This window comes from Acipenser ruthenus, chromosome 6, assembly GCF_902713425.1.
Source record: "Acipenser ruthenus chromosome 6, fAciRut3.2 maternal haplotype, whole genome shotgun sequence".
In the NCBI taxonomy this organism is placed as follows: Eukaryota; Metazoa; Chordata; class Actinopteri; order Acipenseriformes; family Acipenseridae; genus Acipenser; species Acipenser ruthenus.
This window is the reverse complement of record NC_081194.1, coordinates 16,217,326-16,238,728: the sequence shown is the minus strand read 5'-3', so window position 1 is coordinate 16,238,728 and position 21,403 is coordinate 16,217,326. Positions and strand designations below refer to the sequence as shown.

Sequence of the window (21,403 nt, the reverse complement as noted above, 5' to 3'; positions counted from 1 at the left end):
AGAAATATATTATACAGTATGCCCACATTTCGATTAAAACATCACTCATCCTCAAGATGTTTAGGACAATTTCAGTACAGCGAAGTTGAAACACTTGTCTTTTTAGGAGTTTCTTTCAAATATTGCTAACGGTTTTTGTCAAAGGATCTTACTGGTTTTTTTTGTTTTGTTTTTTTTACATATTTTTAAAAAAATGAAAATTAATATTTTCAAATGTTCTTTCAAATCTGCGTTTGATTGAATATTCATCCCAGCACAAGTAGGTTGTATTTCATACACAGTATACTTCACAGTCCATATTACCGTGACAGAAACACATTACGGTCACTTTAAAGTGTGCAAAATGTATTTAAATCTATTTTTTCCCTGTTTTTTTCTCTTATTCTTTTAGGCAGCAGCAAGGCCATTTCAAAACCATAAATGTAACCAACTGGTGAGAGCTGTGACCTGGCTGGAATGAGTGAAATGAGTGAAAAAATATTTTTACCTTATTAAATCACAAGTTCAATTCACAATCTGTTCTGACGTATTGCTTAATTAGTCCACTACAGTAGACATAAGTCAACATGCTCCCCACCCCATGTTATTACTATTATAATACAAATATTAGTCTCCTCTGTTAAACAAGATTAAGAAATGAATCACCATTAAATGGATTCTTTGAAGGAACTAGCTACAAATCAAACATACAGCCCTGCCAGTTTCTAGACAGCCCTCTTAGTTCAGTGATGATACACTGTCCATATGGCCCTGTAAATTTTTATTAAACTATATACGGCCCTGTCAACTTTCTTTATGGGTGACGGTATGAAAGAAAAAAAAAAGAAAAAAGTAATGTACATTAATAGACACAAACAGTGGGAAATGCCAAAGGGTCTACAGTTGGACCAAATCTTTAGAATTTCCTTTGAAAAAAGAGCTAGCAGCTCATAGAACTACATGTACAGTACTGTTAGAGGAAACGTGCTTACCTTGTACTTGTTTTCAGCTTTGCTAGGGCTCTCAACATTGCCTGTCTTCTTGATGGTGGTGAAGTGCTTGCACTGTGGACAGGGCTTGGTGCTGGAGCCCACCCTGCTCAGCTCCAGGAAGTACTTGTACTTAACCACCTCCTCATTAGGCAGGTGAGCCACCACCATGCTCTCCTCCAGGTGTGCACTGCACTCTGGGATGGGACACTTCACATCCGCCTGCCCAAGCTGCACCTGCAGATGACAAAATAAACTTTCAATCATGTGTTTCATCCTGGGGTATCTAAACATCGTACAGCAAACTTATGGATGTTTTGTTGGATCATAAGATTATAAAGTCTGTTTTTTTTTTTTTTAAGAGTGTTTTAAAATATACTGTAACAAGTTGACATTTGTGAGTAAAATCGCTATGAAATAATATATTTACCACACAAACAATAGTGTACTCCCTTGAAAGGAGAGGTAACCAATGACTTAAGTTGTTACTGAACAGACTGTAGGGTTTGAAACAAAACACATTACTTTCCTCCCATACAATGGCAATAATTAAACAAATCAATCAATTATTTTGGTGTGTTAGGGTGGAATAAAAAACAGTAATAAAACCTTAAGCGAGAACTCTACATGCTAAGCAACACAACATCGTTTCGACAGACAGCAGATTTCACTGCCTATTTTATAAAGTGTTCTGTGTGACAATGTCTGATGCACATTTTGAGTACAAACATAACTATTCATATGGTTGGAGATACGCCCCCTGTACATCTTGCATCTTCGCTTAAACTGGGCGGGGGTCTGTAAAGCAGATGCTGTGATTATACAGGGCTTGTCATGCATATTCATAAACCTGTTCCTGCCCTTCTGAACCTGTGCCAGAGCAAGCAGGTAGGACGGATAAACCAATCAAAATGCTGAACTTTGGGAGGGGAGTCAAGAACCAATGAAATGTTTCTAAATGAACAGGCTGGATTCGCGCTTCCGATGTGAAGACCTGATGCATCACACAGTAAGCGGTGTCAAAACTGATTCATGACCAGATATATTAATAAAAACAAAACAATAAGAATTATGTTGAAAAAGACATTGCAGGAACACGTACAACAAAGCACAAAGGAAAGTAATGTGTAACGTTTTAAACCATACAGCCTGTTTAGTAACACTTTAAGTCATTGGTTACCTCTCCTTTTAAGGCAGTAAACTATTTTGATATTAACATATGAGCAGTTTCAAAAGTCCCCTCCAAGTTTTTTTTTGTTCGTCATTTATTTCTTTATTTAAGTGATCAGGTTCCAGCTCCCAGTGTTACAGGTAAATGGTAGCATACCTGAGCTCCACTCCCACGTTTTATGCTTCACCCACACTCTAAGCCATTATGAAATGGATGGTTCATACAGGGTGGGCTTAAGCTACACTCCTGGGCAATAAATCTGGCTAGTAACACTTACTGCAAGTCAGTGTATTTTAAAGAACATCTGCAGTGTTTAAAAGGCATGGTTATACTTTACTACAGTAGCAAAATTACATGTTTTGGAAAAGATCCCACTTCGACAGGAATATCCAACAATGCTTTTTAAGAAATGATTTAATAAACTTTAAAATGTCCTAGATTTTGAACGATGTTGGTGCTAGTTAGTTACTGTAGTTAACTGTAAATTGAGTAGAAGCAAAAGAGTATCAGAATTTGAAGAGGCATGTGCAAATGTGATGTCTGTAATTCAAGATAGTCTTGTTTACGGGACCCACGTTGAGTGGTGGAGATAGCAAAATGTGTTGGGTGTACTTCCCCAGTTAATATGAATGCAGTAGCCATGGAGGACCAAAACATACATTGATTAAGGCTAATTTTGTTCAAGACAGTTAAAAAGTGTCACTCCCATAATTTGACAACTTGGTATTAGTATCATGAAAATGTAGATTGACATCTATACACCATCAAGCAAAATCATACCAACATGTTAAAGTGTACTGTAATCATAATGTTTTCCCCACCAACACAAAATACATCTTAAATAATATCCTACAGTACAGCTATGACCAAAGGTTTTGCATCACTCTATAAAATTACCTACTTTTTGTCTTTCATAGTCGAATGAAACCTGCTTAATAATGTTACATTAACATATTGAATTAAATATACTTCACAAAAAGTGACAAATTGAAAAATGTGACATTTTGAAATCTAACATGAAATATTGTACTACTATATGGCTCCCAGTAGACTTCTGCAATATAATTTTGTAGTTTCTTGGATTACATGATGTTAAATAAAAGAGCTAAATTTATATCGTGTTTTTTTTTTTTTTTTTTCAATCCTAAAATTCTAGGTGATGCGAAACTTTTGGCCACAGCTGTACAGATAAGCATTTGGTTTTGAGATGGTCACATTTCAGCGTTTGCAGAATGACAATTGCTGATGGAGGAGATGCTGGAAAGGTCACTCCGACGATGGCTCCTAGCAACCAACATCAAAGGAAAACAGGGTCTGTATTTCCAAGGATCCAGACATCCAATTCATGCAATACAGTTTAAAGCAACATAAAAATGCCTTCAAACAAAGGAAAGATGCAGAGATCCAGCCAGGATCAATACAGTCTGAAGTCAGAATACTATGCGATTGCCACTAAACAAGGGCAGCTAATTACACCACTGTAATTAATCACTGTAACAATGGTGCTGATCATTCAGGTTATTCTGCGTTTTGCTTTATTGTAAACCACCTTTTGTAACCCAGTGGTGTATCCACAATGTTATCAGAAAAGAAAGGTCTCAGAGCATTTTAGTTGGTGGCTTTGTAATGTTTTATTATTTCTACAGTATATTTGACCTTCTCATAGCTATCAAGTTGTTTGTTTCTTTTTTTTTCTTTAGCTGAACTAACCTGGAATGTTCTCCCTTTTAAAACTATGAGTTGATTCAAGACTGGAGTAACACTGAAAACAAGCCTACGGTGGTTATCAATCCTCATTACTGTACATATATCCTGTGTATAGGCCAGTAAAAAGAATTTTTGAAGATTTGCAAAAGTCCTTTTTAGGAGAATTCCTCCGAAGCTTGAATTCAATACAAGCATTGCCAACTAGTTCTAATACAAAAGGATGAAGGAATACATCTTAGACTAGTTTCTCTGAGCAAAGGTACACTACACTAGTTTTAGAAAAGTCTATGTTAGTCAATCAGAATCATTTGTTTATTTAGCAGACACCTTTATCCAAGGTGACTTACAGAGACTAGGGTGTGTGAACTATGCATCAGCTGCAGAGTCACTTACAACTACGTCTCACCCGAAAGACTGAGCACAAGGAGGTTAAGTGACTTGCTCAGAGTCACACAATGAGTCAGTGGCTGAGGTGGGATTTGAACCGGGGACCTCCTGGTTACAAGCCCATTTCTTTAACCACTAGACCACACAGCGTCCTATTTACACTGTAAAGATGTTGCAGTTTCTGTAAATCCTGAATCATTCTGAAAGTGTACCAACTTGCATGGATCTGCCTGCCAAATAACTTTAGGGTTGTCATAATACATTCCAGAATGTATCAATTTGAAAATCAAAAAGCCTGGTCACGCGGGCAACTTTTGTCGACGGCAACTAGAGGAACACATTTGTTGCCTGCGTGTTGCCTTGCAGTTTGAGGTGGTCACACGAGAGACAAGCCTGCTGTCTACAAGCTGGCAACACACAGGAAACAACGTAATGCAAACCAATCAAAATGCAAGTTTGTGTCACGAGATGTAAACATGCTGCGAAGGAAGACTACGATATAAAAATGTACTAATTACATTATAACAAACAAAATAAAGAAATACATAAATAAATGAAATAAATAAACGAAATAATGAAATAAATAAATAAATAATCGAAATAAATTACATCTATTATTTATGTATTTATATTTAAATTTTGGCACAAATTATCACAAATTGGCATACACGTCAAATGAATTTAAAATGGGAGACATGTCGCTGGCGTGTCGCCCAGGGTGTATGCTGATTACAGTAGCTTGTTTATAGAATCACCTGCTTGTAAAAAAACAAAAAACAAACAAAAAAAAAAAAACACTACGGTACCTTTCTTTACAGTACACAGGTCCACAGTACACAGGTAAGTATAGGCAGAAAGTCATAGAAAAGTGATTTAGCTGGAATACACAGGGTACTGTTTTAGTAATCACAGGTGATTGTGAATACATGTTTGACTCTATTTTGATTTTCCAGACACCATACTGTTAAAAACAGTTTGTATAAAAGGATGAAATTGACTGAATATACTGAAGCCAAAACAAACTTTTCAACTTCAGTATGAAAGCTACTGTTATTAAAAAACTGAAGCAATAAAACTAAAATCTCTAAAAGGTTACTGTAAGGGAAAGGAAATAAAAAAAATAAATAAAAAAAACCATTAAGAAACCACTGTTTTCTATACTGTCACACACTACTGTGAAACTCTGCACTCAGCCAGGTTTCATACATACTGTACCATGTTTTACAAGTACATTGTTAAAATGGCCTGGTGCTTGATCAATCATCAACTTGTTTAATACTGTCCCCCCCACCCCCCAAATAGAGTAGATGCCTAAAAAACTCTTAATAGGTTATCAATTACTATAATCATCTACAGATGTGTGTCTGACTACTGTAACTATTTGATACTGTAGTACTGTATGACCAGTTTAGCATATATTATGCTGGGGTCTAACTTCCAGGCACATGGCCATTAAACAATATACTGTACATACTGTAAATGAAGTACACATCTTAGTCGTGGGTGTAGGGATGGTGCTGGTGTATGTTAACAGTGCAGTACCATATAAAATAGGTCTTAAAGTAGGATATATATATATATATATATATATATATATATATATATATATATATATATATATATAGTAATTTTTTTACCACTGTGTACAGCCAGCCTTCAAATGTTGCTGCACAGTTAAAATATCTGATTGTTTATTTCTTCAATCTGAACTGCAGCAAACTGGCTGAACTCCATCCATTCTACAGGACTGATTTTAAAGAGGCAAAGTATTTAATAGCTAAAAGGAAAAGCACAAGTCACTGCACTCTATCGGCTCAGCTCATTCAGTTGAAGAAAAAAGGATTACGTGGCTATTGCACTTAATGTTACTGCAGAGTGGTGTGAGCAGGCAGGTCTTGTTGTCCTTGTGGCTAGATTGTAAACACATTTGCAAGCTTTCCTACAGCGTCAGTTCCACTAACAGCCTGCTCCTGGAAAAATAGTCAGTGTATGCTTCAAGTGTTATGGAACACAATGATTTTACTGTATATGGCACCAGAAATCACCTCTATTGCAAATAATTTTATGTTGAATTCTTCTGCACAGGACTTCAAGGCAGTGTACAGTTCAGAAAAACATTCAGTGCAGCCTGACAGAAATTCTCATTGAGCTTTGTAATCTGTATGTCAGTTTCTTAAATGCGATGATTTTTTATTTTTTTTAAGCAACACACCAACAATTACAGTAACAGACAAAAACTGATTACCCAGTATTGTCAGACAGCAAACATACAGCACTTAGGGTTAGATAGAATATTAGTTACAGAAAACAGCATGCCTTAATGAAACTGTATGCTCTGACTCTGGTGAGGGTGTCAGCGCTTACTTAGAGCCCACTAGTTAACTGGTTATGTGTGGTATACTTAGCATGGACTTTGTCCAGTTTTTTTAGGATATGTAAGGACATAACCCCCCATAACCCAAGTAACTCAGGGAAACTCTGAGCTACTGTACAGAGAGATTTGATGTTGATCTTCCAAAATGTTAATGAACACTGGCACTCTAAATGTACCTAATAATAATAATAATAATAATAATAATAATAATAATAATAATAATAATAATAATAATAATAATAATAATTTGAATTAGAATTTCTCAACTTTAACGGCATTAAAATGGCTGGATTATGTGGTTTGTCCTTCTTCAGTGTTCTGTAGCAACAGGAGCTTTGCTGTAACTAACTTGGGAGTTATTATTATTATTATTATTATTATTATTTATTATTATAATAAATAACAATAATTAGTGCTGGGACAAATATCCGAATATTCAAACGAACATTTTTTGACATGTATTCGGATACAAAAATCAGATGTTTGTATTCGCTACAAATGACAAAAATGCCTTGCACTTATTTACTGTCTCACCAGAATTTGCTAGACAGTTTAAAAAAAAATGGCAAAGGAAAAAGAGCTCTGTGAGATATGTGAGATTAATATATATAAAAAAACACAGGATCAACACAGCAGCTGTTGAGCCTCTATTTAAAAGTTTTAGGCAGCAAAAATTAAACAAACCAGATTATGCTCACACACGCATATTGATCTCTATGGAAAGCCACCTGGGACAAAAATGTGTTGTGCTGCTTTAGAGCGAGTCAGAAAGTTTTTTTCCCTCTCACTTTACAATGCCATTTCCACGTTTCTTTTATTTGAAGTGTTTAAAGTTTAAATTTCAGTTTTCGTTTGCTTGTTCAGCTACAAAAAGGCACAAGTAAACCTCATGTTATTACTTTATGAAAACGTGGCAATGGCCGCTGTTTACTGTGAAGAAACGGGAATGGCAAGGAATGAAAAAAAAAAACTTTCTGTATTATTTATTTCAGGAATAAACAAAACAACGTTTAACTTGAACTGCTATTTGGCATCCTTTGTTTTGGGGTAAAGTAAGTCGTACACAACTTATTCTTTACTCTTGCAATATTTTTCTATTTTAACATGTTACATATTGTAAGGTCTTGCTGTAAATATCGAATATCTGAACATGAAAATCCTGTGTTTGTCCCAGCACTAAATAATATTATTATTATTATTTAAATCAATTAATTTTATTTAAACTTAAATAAAATGAATGGATTACAGTACAACTGTGGCCAAAATGGGGTAGTAAAGGAGAAGTTTAAATAAAATTAATGGATTTAAATATAACAACAACAACAATAATAATAATAATAATAATAATAATAATAATAATAATAATAATAATAACAACCTACAGTATATTACCATAAACCGTTTAGGATTAGTTTAGTAAAAACAGTTCCCTGTAAAAATCCAGAATCTTAGACCACATGTTATTGCAAGGTTATAAAACCAGACCATTATCCACATTCTTAGCAAAAGAACATTGTATTGAGTATTATACAATACAGCAGAATTAGCCGCTACTTTATTTAGAGGTTAAATACACATACGGTAGCATTGTACTGCAGATCATTTAGCTGGCATGTGAAATTCATGGCACATGAATAAACACTTTACCTGTACAATAGTTACCACAAACTTTTTGCCTTAAACTTTCTTTTCTCAGTTCCTAGTGATAAACTGATTCAATACTGTAGGTGCTCTAGAGCAAAGCAAAAACAAATACATGGATTTAAAGATTAGACTGGATTACTTGTTACAACACTGGTACACAGATCAAAATAACTGTGAGTCTGGCTTTTTAAGGCTACCAAGAGGATTTCTATATTCAAATGGTGGCCTCCTACAGTACATTATTCATACAGGTCTTTGAGCAAATACCAATAATTCAAAGGATACAGCAGCAGTCCAATAATAACCCATAAAGAATATACCCAAGAAAATATTGATAAAGAGTGGTTGGCACTCATGTCAGCTGCTGGTCTGTGACAATGTATTCAGATACTGGGCATTTTAGACAACTTTATGTACTGTACAGTACTGTGGTCTAAAATACCCAGGATTTTAATAAATTGTCACAAATCAGCAAATAATCAGAATACTTTTTCTGCTATTACCCCCCACACCCTTGCCATTTTTCATTGAAGTATGCTCAGACCAGATTCCATTAACAGACCATCGAGAAGTTTTACAGTACGGTCAGGCATGCTTTTGAACCTTGCCTGTATTTTTTTTTTTAATAGTACCTTTTCCATTATACTGTATACAGTACTAGTTGAATACAAATGAGTTATCTTGGTTAAATTTACCAATCAGCTAACTTATATTTTACTTAAGCCTAGAACTCCCTTCATTTTGAAGAGGAAAACATCCATTACTAATACAGAAATGTGTACAAATAAAAAAAGGAAAGAAGGGAAAAAAAGAAATGTTGTAGCGTGACAACACAGCCTGTTTTTTTTTTAAATGAATGACTGACTGTGACGGGGTACTGCCCCGTCTTTATGATCATGGTTGGGACTGGCAGGGAGGGGGTTAAAATTCCTCCCTGCCAGGAAAACATGTGAGAATGTGGCTGGAGCCCTAATTGACTAATCAGTAATTATTGAATAATTGGGCTCCAGCCACAGGGGATAAAAGCCAGGGGAGAGGCCCTGGCTGAGGGAGAGAGTTGGAGAGTGGTAGAGAGAGTTCTGGAAGGAGTGTGTTTTGTTTGTGCTGTGTTTTTCTGTTCCAGTGAAGGCAACGCCCAGCCTGGAAATCTTTATTTTTGTAAGTTTTGTTTTTTGCTTTGTGTTTGTTTTATGTTTAAACCTTTTTGTTTGGCCCTTGTGCTGGTTTATTTTGTATTTTTGTTTATTAAAAACTTTATTTTTGAACTTTCAACTGTCTCTGAGTCTCAAACCTCGGTCCATCCTGTCACATTTGGTGTCAGAAACGGGAGAGCGCCACCTGGAGGCTCAGAGCAGTAATTTTTTTTTTTTCTTGAATTTTGGGAGTTTTTTTTTTTTTTTTTTTTTTGATAAATGGGGAAGAAGAGCAGACAGCGGCAAAGGCAGGAGAAGCAGCAGCCGAAGAAATGTAGGCTGCTGCAACAACAGCCACCCCAGCTGGAGGACCCAGCCAGTCTTTTCCCCTGGTGCTCCTGGTGCGGGAAGGAGGATCATCAGTGGAGGTCCTGTCCAGATGGGCTACCAGCTGACTGGTGTGGGTACTGTGAGGTGGATGGCCACAACTGGGCAGGATGCCCCCACAATCGGGACCAGGAGCAGCTGCAAACCCCGTCCTCGGCAGCCACCCCACCACTTCCTACATCACCGCCTTCACCACCATCCCAGGAAATATGGGACTGGTTGATGCACCCTGAGGCAGACCTCTCCCACGACCTCCCCATAGTTGTCAACACGCTGTGGCGTCGAGATGGGGGGAGGTGGGAAAAGTGGGAGGAACAGCATCACCCGGCGTCCTTCGCAGAGCTGGCCCTGATGGTCATTAATTACCTGGCGGTAGATATGGGAGACGCCCCAATCATTCCAATAAAGAAGGTGGAGCTGTCGTCCCGAGAGCCAGAGAGGGGTGAGCCATCGTCCCGAGAGCCAGAGAGGGGTGAGCCATCGTCCCGAGAGCCAGAGAGGGGTGAGCCATCGTCCCGAGAGCCAGAGAGGGGTGAGCCTTTGTCCCGAGAGCCAGAGAGGGGTGAGCCGCTGTCCCGAGAGCCAGAAGGGGAGGAGCCGCTGTCCCGAGAGCCAGAAGGGGAGGAGCCGCTGTCCCGAGAGCCAGAAGGGGAAGAGCCGCTGTCCCGAGAGCCAGAAGGGATGGAGCCGCTGTCCCGAGAGCCAGAAGGGATGGAGCCGTCGTCCCGAGAGCCAGAGAGGGGTGAGCCGCCGTCCCGAGAGCCAGAAGGGGAGGAGCTGCCGTCCCGAGAGCCAGAAGGAGAGGAGCTGCCGTCCCGAGAGCCAGAAGGGGAGGAGCTGCCGTCCCAAGAGCCAGAGAGGGGTGAGCCGCCGTCCCGAGAGCCAGAAGGGGAGGAGCCGCCGTCCCGAGAGCCAGAAGGGGAGGAGCTGCCGTCCCGAGAGCCAGAATGGGGGCCGCTGCCTTCGCCCAGAGAGGGGGAGCCCGAACGTCCACAGCCCGAGAGGGAGGAGCCCGAACGTCCACAGCCCGAGAGGGAGGAGCCCGAGCGGGAGGAGTCGGTGCGTCCACGGCCCGAGAGGGAGGAGTCGGTGCGTCCACGGCCCGAGAGGGAGGAGTCGGTGCGTCCACGGCCCGAGAAGGGGAAGCCCACAGGCCTAGGGCTGAAGGGACCTGTAGAGGGAGACGAGCTGCCGTTCCCGCCTCCGCCAGCAGAGGGAGACGAGCTGCTGTTCCTGCCTCCGCCAGCAGAGGGAGACGAGTTGCTGTTTCCGCCTCCGCCACTAGAGGGAGAGGGGCCGCCGTTCCCGCTTCCGCCAGCAGAGGGAGACGAGCCGCCGTTCCCGCCTCCGCCAGCAGAGGGAGACGAGTTGCCGTTCCCGCCTCCGCCAGCAGAGGGAGCCGGGCCGCCGTTCCCGCCTCCGCCAGCAGAGGGAGCCGGGCCGCCGTTCCCGCCTCCGCCAGCAGAGGGAGCCGGGCCGCCATTCCCGCCTCCGCCAGCAGAGGGAGACGGGCCGCCGTTCCCGCCTCCGCCACCAGAGGGAGCCGGGCCGCCGTTCCCGCCTCCGCCACCAGAGGGAGCCGGGCCGCCTTTCCCGCCTCCGCCACCAGAGGGAGCCGGGCCGCCGTTCCCGCCTCCGCCACCAGAGGGAGCCGGGCCGCCGTTCCTGCCTCCGCCACCAGAGGGAGCCGGGCCGCCGTTCCCGTCTCCGCCTCCCGAGGGTCCGCTGCTGCTGCCGTCGCCTCCCGAGGGTCTGCTGCTGCTGCCGTCGCCTCCCGAGGGTCCGTTGCTGCTGCCGTCGCCTCCCGAGGGTCTGCTGCTGCTGCCGTCGCCTCCCGAGGGTCCGCTGCTGCTGCCGTCGCTTGGGGTCTTCGGGGATCCTGCTTCGCCTGGGGTCGCTACACTATGGCCGGAGCCCCACGGAGGGGAGTTGCTGGCCATGAAGAGGGGGAGGGAGGTCAGGAGACCAGCTCCCCCAGCGGCACTTTCGCGGCAAGATGGTGTGTGGCCGGAGCCCCGGAAGAGGGAGCTGCTGGCCACGAAGAATTGGGTGGTGCCGAACGTCCCACCATGGCCACCCCCATGGACACTGTGCTTCCCCCTCTTCCGGGACTGAGACTGAGGGGGGAGGTGGCCATTTAGGCCATGTTGTGCTTGGCACAAGGGGGGGGATATGTGACGGGGTACTGCCCCGTCTTTATGATCATGGTTGGGACTGGCAGGGAGGGGGTTAAAATTCCTCCCTGCCAGGAAAACATGTGAGAATGTGGCTGGAGCCCTAATTGACTAATCAGTAATTATTGAATAATTGGGCTCCAGCCACAGGGGATAAAAGCCAGGGGAGAGGCCCTGGCTGAGGGAGAGAGTTGGAGAGTGGTAGAGAGAGTTCTGGAAGGAGTGTGTTTTGTTTGTGCTGTGTTTTTCTGTTCCAGTGAAGGCAACGCCCAGCCTGGAAATCTTTATTTTTGTAAGTTTTGTTTTTTGCTTTGTGTTTGTTTTATGTTTAAACCTTTTTGTTTGGCCCTTGTGCTGGTTTATTTTGTATTTTTGTTTATTAAAAACTTTATTTTTGAACTTTCAACTGTCTCTGAGTCTCAAACCTCGGTCCATCCTGTCACACTGACATACTACTGTAAATGGAGATATTTCCTGGACTGCTGGAAACTCCCTGTGAGAGCTTGCTTCCAGACAATGGCGAGTTAGTTGCCCATGCACATGAGTGTCAATTACTCTCCTCAGATACGTCTTATAGAGTTCTTCTGGGGTCGCCCCAGATTCCAGCAAGCAAAAACAACAATCTAGAACTGCAAATGAATCGAATGTCCATTTGTTTTTGTTTTTTTATAATGAAGTCAAGGGCAGGCAATCCAGGTGGCTGCATACAGAAACCCACTGTTCAGCTAATGAAGAGCCTATATTGTGTGCAGCCATTTGAACTCCAAAGATATTTTTAATCACAGTCATTACTTACAATTACTGTGACTGACAAGAGTCCCTTTCTACAGACTGTGTTTGTATAACATCAGAATTAAAACTCTACCCTCCCTTTGAGCACTGAAGACAAGTGGCAATTCATTTAAAAATAGCAGACAAATTCATTACATTCCAACATTTGAACATGTTGATCTGCATGCACCAGGTCGATTTTAAATACTGCCCCTTTACTGTAAGAATGAGGAAATTATACCCAGCACAGACCAATTTTAGTGAAGGATCAGAACTGAAGACATTGTAGGTTTAATGGGGTACTTTTGCTGTGAAAAAGCCTTTTACTATTATTCTGCTCGTTATGAATACGGCCTTTCCACTTATGGAGAGGTCCAGGGAAGGAAATTAAGACTCTGTTGCACAGGGGGTTAAGTCATTCAAGTTTTATTTCATTAGACTAACTTTTCCTTCCTATGACTTGTAATTTTATAATTGCCCAGTAAAACCTATAATATTCCCATCCTTGAACAGGGTTCTCCGCAGGAATTCTGTACAGCCGGGTGGTAGAACATTATAGCCGGGAGCACTTTTAACAGAAAAATAAACTTGCCCTACCTTAAATATATAATACGACAAAACATTTGAATAAATGTTGTCTTTCTTTATCTGGTTGCTCTTTTTTATTACTGTTTTTTATTATGATAAATTACCGTGCTTATTTAGGCACTCTACAATTTGACTGGAGAAAGATAACGTAGGGTTATTGAAGTTTACAAAAAAAAAGGTAACCTTTTCACTTCCTTTTTAGATTAATTACTGAGCTTATTGCTTCATTGAAATTGTTTTCTTTATGTTAAGTTTTCAGGGCATTTTGTTAATGTTCGTCTATTTTTGTTTTTCGCTGTTTTACATTTTTTGAATGCAACTGTTCATTTTTACCATTTTTTTAACCAACTGTACTCACACACGTTTGGTCACCATCATAACTGTTGCATGAAACCAGAGTGTAATAATCCAGCACCTCAGCATTTGTATATCAGATGACAAGTGTTCAGCTGATATCCCATCATGCCTTTCTTCTTAAAGGCGTATAGCCTCTATACATGAAGCCCAAATATCTCTCACAAGCACCTGCGTACATATTTTTACGATATCACAACACAAGGAATACGCTTTTTTTTTTGGTGCATATGTATAGCTATTATGTACTATGATGGGAATGGGGGTGATGGGGGGTTGTTTAAATGGTCATGAAAATCTGATGATCCAATCGCACTTTACATAACAGACTACACTTGCACCAATTAACTAATACATCTCAGAAAAAAAACACTTACAACGCTACAATGTCTGATCGCCATTTAATAATAAATGTGCATGTACAAAATACAAATCATAATCATGGTTCTCTAGGCAACTGCAGTGTTTAGCCCAGTAAGTCAGGGGAGACAGGCACCTTAAGGATATATAGAAATTACAGGAGAGGAGTAATTATTTGGAGAGGTTAAATAACAAGTTACACTGTATAATAGTATTCACTGTTAGGTTATGGAATGTACTGATGCAAATGAGAATGAACGTGCATACGAGTGTGTGAATAAATGTTTATTGATTGAGGGTAGTTTACATACAGAGTGAGTTGTAAACAAGGAAGGAAGTGAAGGATTATTATTAGGGGTCTATATATGTATTTTTCGCGGGTAGGTTATGGAATAAAATTAGGATTTTGCAGACCTGTTTAAACATTAAATAAACCTAAGTAGACAATATTTCAGAGCACTATAAAAGCCAAAAAATAGTGGTACTTGCTTCCTTACTAAAACAGAGTGCTGTCATTTGTTAAAGGCAAGCATGCAACATCCCCCAGCAGTTGCTGCCGACATTCTCTGTCTGGTGTGGACTTGCCCATACATTGAGACTGCACGTCTGCATCCACTGAATTGGTTGGAAATGTAAGGCAAAGCTTTGCCAAGTTATACAGATGTGAAAATTAGTCACAGTCCCAAAACTCGGTTACCCAAGGGCATCTGGCATACTTTAATAAAGGCAACATATGCAGTACATTCGTTGTCATGTTATTTGTCCCATCTGATAATTTATTTTATTAGTACCGAGTCAAAACAAAGAAAATGTGCCAATTGGGGTCTAAAATTCCAACTGCGTTTAAAAAGTAAGCAGCAGGTTGTTTGAAGTGAGGTGGCTGTGCTAGATCATACCTGTAGTATTGATTTAACTTGGCTACAACTGACAGGAATACTTTTTGTCTGCGCTGCCTTAACAGTTTGGTTTCTGAAAGCTGTTTATTTTACGTTCCGTTCAGCAGCGTCTGTAATAGCCTTTCATTTAATGTGCGATTCTGAAGCTAAATAGCAATCGATCGTATTTTCTCCAAAGACACATTACAAGATGTGCAAAACAATTACCTCCATCTGCATGTACAGTTGCTTTGGGAAATATCTTGACACGATCATCAGCCGAAATACACTTTGCTTTTTTTTACTTTGTCTTCCATTTCTGGTATTTTACCTCCAATGCTGAAAACTAGATTTTAGCAACCTAAATTAAAACAATGCAACACTGACTTTGTCCCACCCCCTACTGTACAGTACGGGTCACAGAAAAGCCAGTACAGAAGCATGGATAGGCTGATTAAAACATCGTTGTCATTTGAACAGTAATGGAGTATTTTTTTGTAAATGTTATTTGTCTAAGGGCGTAATTTTTTATTTTTTTTGCCTAAGTGCAATGCACACAGGACAGTGAAGGGAAAAAAAGCCTATCTACAGACGGAAGATACGTAGTTTGCATCGCTTGCTTTGTGCAGTAGTTAATTTAAACAAGGTCTCTTTTTTTCTTTCCGTATTTGTCCGGTATGCATTGGTGAATTTCGCAGTGACTCCTCGATTTCCTGATTTCTGCGAAATCGGGATTTAGGTAGACTCCCAATCATTACCAGATGAAGTGCAGTGATCATTTGTTCCTGTATTATGAACACAAATGCCTTGTAGATAGCAGCGACCTTTCAATCTTGCATATCTGTAATTTCAGCCTTTGTAATGAAGGACAGCTGACAATCAACCGGCCAAACGGAAGGCTCTTGTGGGCCGAATTGGGCATGCAGGCTGCCAATTGAAGAACACTGTTGTAGATACAAGCCTACCAATTCTGTCTACAATCTATAAAATGCCTCTTAAAGTCATGTTGGCAGTATTAAGTCACGCAACCACTTCTGATTTTCATATTCTAGTTTAATAGAAGACCATGCTGTACCAAACTGAATCAATAAACCTTTAGGCTCCTTTGGAGCCCCAGTATTAATGCCTTATAATCTCAGTCTGAACCGGAAAACAGAAAACAAACCTTTTCAAAATGTCTGTGTGATAGGTCAGCTTCATCCCCACCACATCTGCTGTATTGTGGTTCAGTCAGGCTGCAGATGAGGTGGAGCACAGCAATTATGACAAAGTAAAAGAAACCAGATGTATTTAGACAATCAGGCAGCCCTCTTCAAGTCACAACTCACAGTGTCATAATACCCAAATCAAGGTCTTTGATCTGACCCGTACTGTTTTTGTGTGGTCTTAGATAGTAGTTTTTTAAAGCTTTTGTGTGAAGACAGCAGACAATTCTGCACAAGTACTGTAGGTCAAAAGAATATGTGAACTCCGCAAAATATCCAGTGATACAGTATACAGGTTACAATATAACACAGGTTATCTACAGTAGCACCTCAGTTTAACTTAAGTTTTTCTTAGCTGTCCAGTCCTTTACCGTTCATTTTTGAATTTTAAAGACTTGCCTGTGCAGTATTATATTCTGTTAAAGAATTTGAATACAGATCCACTAAAAGTCAAATCACATCTACAGTATTCACAAGTAAATGTCTCTACTTACTGTACCATTGATACTGTTTAACAAAGGTTCCAAACCAAACTTTCCCTTAGCGAGCTGCTCAAGATGTTAACACTGACAGAACATGGAAAGAGATACAGTGTGTTCTACTGTACCATACAGCATTTTTCCTAGTGTATGTACATATGTCTTGTACTGCAGATGAGAGCACTACAGTAAGACTGTGTCAAATGAGGGTATTGGCATAAACACACAGGCTTTCAAAAGAATATTAAGAGCATTACTATTCAAATCAGATTGTGTGCTTACAACACACCACAAGCAAGGGTTTTGACTCTTCTCTTAGAAGCTGGCATCTCATATTGTAATGATGTTTATGTGTCAGTATTTACAATACAGAGTTTGCATATAAAAACAATAATTGATAAAACAGTGCATGCAGTGCTCCAGATAAGGTTTTGGGTCTGGGAGAATTTTAACACTGAGAGAAAAATGTACTTTCAGGGGGTAAAATGCAACATTACCTTGAAGTTATCATGGGTAATTTCGATAAATACTGTACAAACTTTAATGGTAATGGGGTAGACATTAAAATAAAAGAGCCTTCCATTTTAACTGCAATGTTACTTTGAACTACTGTACAACCACGTGTGTGTTCTACAAGGTTCTTTATCGGCTCAGCACATTGTTTTTCCAGGTATCACACTGACTCTACAAATTAATTACGTTACTTATATTTTAACATTAAATTCTTAAACTTAGTGAACACATTACAACTTCAATGTGAAGCCATACATATAAAATAAAATAAGTAAATGCATTAATAAGTTCTAAAACAGTTTGATTAATATTATAGGCACCTTATTTTAGCGGTTGCCTGTGACGGTGGGTCCAGTTGGATTTGTAGCTGGACTGGGGTGTTTACACTTCAACCTGTATAGCTTTGAATTTTTCTTATTCTTACTGTGATTTGCTGCAAAGACAACCGGGCTGGGTTGATTTTTTCTTGTGTACAGTTTCCTAGTAACTGAAGACATTGTATTCTGGGAGATGTGGTTGTTAGTGGAAGTTTTAGGGGAGTCAGCACAATTGCTATGCATATTTTTAGGCATTAAATTTAGTGCGTATTTCTGAATTTTTAATGTGCAAAAACGGCTGGTACAAAGCTTATGCATGCATTGAAATAAATAGTCACACAGTCACCATTTTAAACCTATTTTGTGATTTGTAAAAAATGTAAAAAAAAAAAAATAGTTCAAGTGTCAAATGTTTGGTAAAAGCTAGGCATTGCCAGGTCCCTTTGTGTAAGCAAAATACATCAAAGCCCAGAACAGCAATAACACTGAATGCACAGAGCTCCCAAAACACGGAAAACAACTGTAATAGAAGTTCCTACCGTTCTGTATGTATGTACTGTAAGCAAATAGACCTAAAAGGTATTACATCTGCTTCCAAACAACCTGCACCATTGATGAGGATTCTGTTTCAGTTTTAATTCATAACAAACCATGACTAAAGTACGAATGAAATGCTGTCTAGAAAACCTCTGTTGTTCTGCCTTTTACTGAAGTCAAGCCATCGCTTTCTCCACGTCTCAATGCACCTCTAACATTCAAAATGTAACAAAAGGTAAGATGAAATATTATTCAGGTTGGCTATTTTCTGTTCCACTGTTTACGCTCTGTGTATCTGCTTCAGCCACCTTGGTTAGATTCAGCGAAAGTAGCCTCAGCTGGAGGCACACAAGTTTACTCCCAGAAGCCCTGAGTTTTGACACACTGGGGACAATTCAACTGCTCTCAATACTGTATCACTAAATAGAGGTTTGATTTTAATAAACTTGGATCTCAAATTGTAATTATCAGTGGCATTATTTAGATACACCATTGTTTAGATCAATAGAACCGACCCCACTATTCTCGCTATTATCACGGAAGGAGGTTGTGAGTGTCATCTGTAAACACTGCTTTATCTCAGGGAAACAAAACAAAAAACATAGGCACATTAAGGCTGTCTTGCTAGGTTACCCTAGAAAAGGTATTCTGATAACATAATTGACTCCATAGACACTGCTTAGTAAACCTGATAAACAGAAACTCAATAACAGTTCCACATCTTTGGATCCTGCACTGTTAAAGTGCAAAACTAGCAGGTTTCTCATCTGTGAAATATTGCATGCATACACCTACAGTATAAACATTACCCAAGGGGAGCGAGCATGGACATTTCACAGTGCCTCATAAAAAGGTCACAGGTCTAATATGCAGCAAAACACATTAGAAAAATGATTTAATTTAAACTACTGTACATATGTTGATCTACATATAGTCATGTTAGTAGCCATGCAACCAACTGGGAATACCTCTGTTACAGGCTGATGAAGGCATACATGACAAGGGTGTAAAGCAACCCAGGGCAGTTCAGGAGAACACTGATATCAAGTGTCACTTGTATATGCTTCAGTACCCCAGTGATGATTCTATTTTGATTACAGGGTACAATGTGCAATTTCAGGTACTTATTAAATCACGATCAATTAAAAAAAGTAATATAGGACCCACACATACAGGTAGGGCACAACAGTCAGGGTGAATTTGATTTATTAAACTAGGTTTGGTTTCACAAAACCAGTTCCATATGGAGTTTGAAAACTAAATCGGTTTGTTATTTTTTTTTTTAAGAAATCAAATCCCATTTCATTTTGTCTGTCCATAACAAACATTGACAAACAGGAGTAAGACTGCACATGTATTATAATTTATTGGATCGAAGCCAACAGATTTGTTATTAATTGTAGAGTGGATTCAAGTTTGACCTCCGGTATGGCATAGTTTTAAGGTACAATATTCTGGAAAAAAAATAAATAAATAGGTTGCAAGTAGCACTATTTATCCACAGCATGTAGAACCCAGTAGCATATGTAATATTTCACCAAAACACACAACCAACCAATATAAAACGTTCAATACTTCAGCCAATCAGGCGTCAAACAGTTTGGCTGTAAAATAGTTAATCTGGACTTCTGTGTATATTCAGATGGAAACGTTTGTTGAGTTTCCTCAACCATTCAGACACCAGTAGTATTCAAAGTAAGGAAATGCTGGGACCATTCACAAAGTTTTAACTTGTGAACTGGTGATCAGTGTGAGCTGGTGGTCCAAAGTTGCACAGTTTAACACTAAAGGAAGGGTATCCTTCACCTGCATAATAAACTCATATAATCTACACTAAGAGGGTGAATTATAAAAATGTGAGTAACGTGCATTAACAATCCCCATACACCACCTTGCATCACACCAAATGCACAAGCGTCATTCAAATCGTGATTACCTGTGAGCTCAGGTACCTTTTCAGACACTCCTCACACACTGCCTTCTTACAACAATGAAGCGGTTTGATATGCTTGTCTTCCAGACAAACGCGACAAGTCAGCACAATAAATGGCTTGTAGTCCCCAGAGTAAAGGTTCCCCAAAGAATTTGAATCAATCAGACTGGATATGTTGAAAGGCTCATTGTAATAAAGATCTGGATCTGTCTCTGTTTGCACATGTGTGTTGTTGTTCACCGGTGATGATAATGTTATTTGGCTTTCCACACTGTTTTGTTCTCGCAAACTGTCTAATAATGGCGATCTCCTGTAATTGTAATTTTTCATACAGTGCACACTGCAGTAAATATGTGCCTTCGACTGGAAGGTTTCCTCGTTGCCTTTTGATTGAATGGTACTAGTCGTATAGGTAACGTAGTCAGTCTCAGATTCAGTGCAAGTAAATTTCACTTCATTATCAGAAGTCAGTGCGACATTTTCTACGTTCTCCTGATCTATACACAGCTCGTTTTTGATTCCACTTTCTCTATAGTTTCCTTGTTGGTCTGTTCCCTTTTTAAGAATCACATCCACAGAGACATCCCGACTTTCTTTTTGATCGTCCTCATTAACATTATCAATAGTATTACTTGTTACAGGTTTCGATGTTCCGAAGCCTTTCTTTAAAATGTCAACAGCTGTCGGTTTCCTTACAATTTCCTGATCGCTTAGTTCATCCTGATCAACACAAATGTCTAACCTGTGTGTATGCACGTCCAGAACAACATCGGGTTGTATAACTTTAATTTGCTGGCCGTTGTTTACAAAGTCTGCATTTTCTATCCCAACGTCGACAGATTCTTCTTCTGAATTCCTGGAATTCTCCAGGTCCAAATCTTTAGAGTCAATACTCGGCATTTCTTTCTCAACATCATTTACAGAGATTTGCTCATCTTCCATTCCTAATGTGTAACTTCCCATGTATGCTCTGCCTGTGTTGTACTCCAGCTGAGTATAAACACACAGAACAAGAACCCAATAATATAAATAGCAACGCTGCTTCTGCTTCCGGGTCCCTGTTCTGTTATGACAAATTCAATCCACGACAAGCTTTTTTGTTTTGTTTTCTTTTCTTTTACTCGAAAGAAAACCCTGCTTTTAAGTTACGATAAGTACATTTTCCAAAATCAACATAGGCCTCTGGGCACTTCAAAAAAAGTTTACAAGATAAAGTGGAGAAGTTTTACATAGTATTCTGCAATCACGGGAGTTTCCTGAGACACTGCCATCCTACGTTCATACTTTCGTATTGACCAGTATACAGCAAGGTAATTCTGTGTTCTGCTGTTCCGTTTGCTGGTCGTATTATCTGTAATATAAGCGCTCACAATAAGAATGCAGTATAGTATTTAATTGCTATATATTATTTTTATTATTAGGCTTCCAGGCCATATGATGGGACGCCTATTGTTATTGCTGTTTATTATTATTATTATTATTATTATTATTATTATTATTATTATTATTATTATTCTTTCTGCCAA

General features: G+C 39.7%; 1 protein-coding gene across 2 annotated transcripts in view; it reads right to left on the bottom strand.

The window, feature by feature from the left end:
• LOC117411001 (E3 ubiquitin-protein ligase RNF217-like) overlaps nucleotides 1-21,186 on the bottom strand; it is a 35,338-nt gene extending 14,152 nt beyond the window's left edge. Inside the window, exons 1-2 of one of the 2 annotated variants that reach the window (XM_034018000.3) lie at nucleotides 19,881-21,186; nucleotides 972-1,205 (exon numbers count right to left, since the gene is read on the bottom strand). In XM_034018000.3, coding sequence (XP_033873891.1) covers nucleotides 972-1,205; nucleotides 19,881-20,840 — 1,194 coding nt within the window. In that variant the 5' untranslated portion in view covers nucleotides 20,841-21,186. The remainder of the gene's footprint in view (nucleotides 1-971; nucleotides 1,206-19,880) is intronic. The other variant, XM_034017999.3, reaches the window with a different exon arrangement.
• Nucleotides 21,187-21,403: the final 217 nt, after the last annotated feature.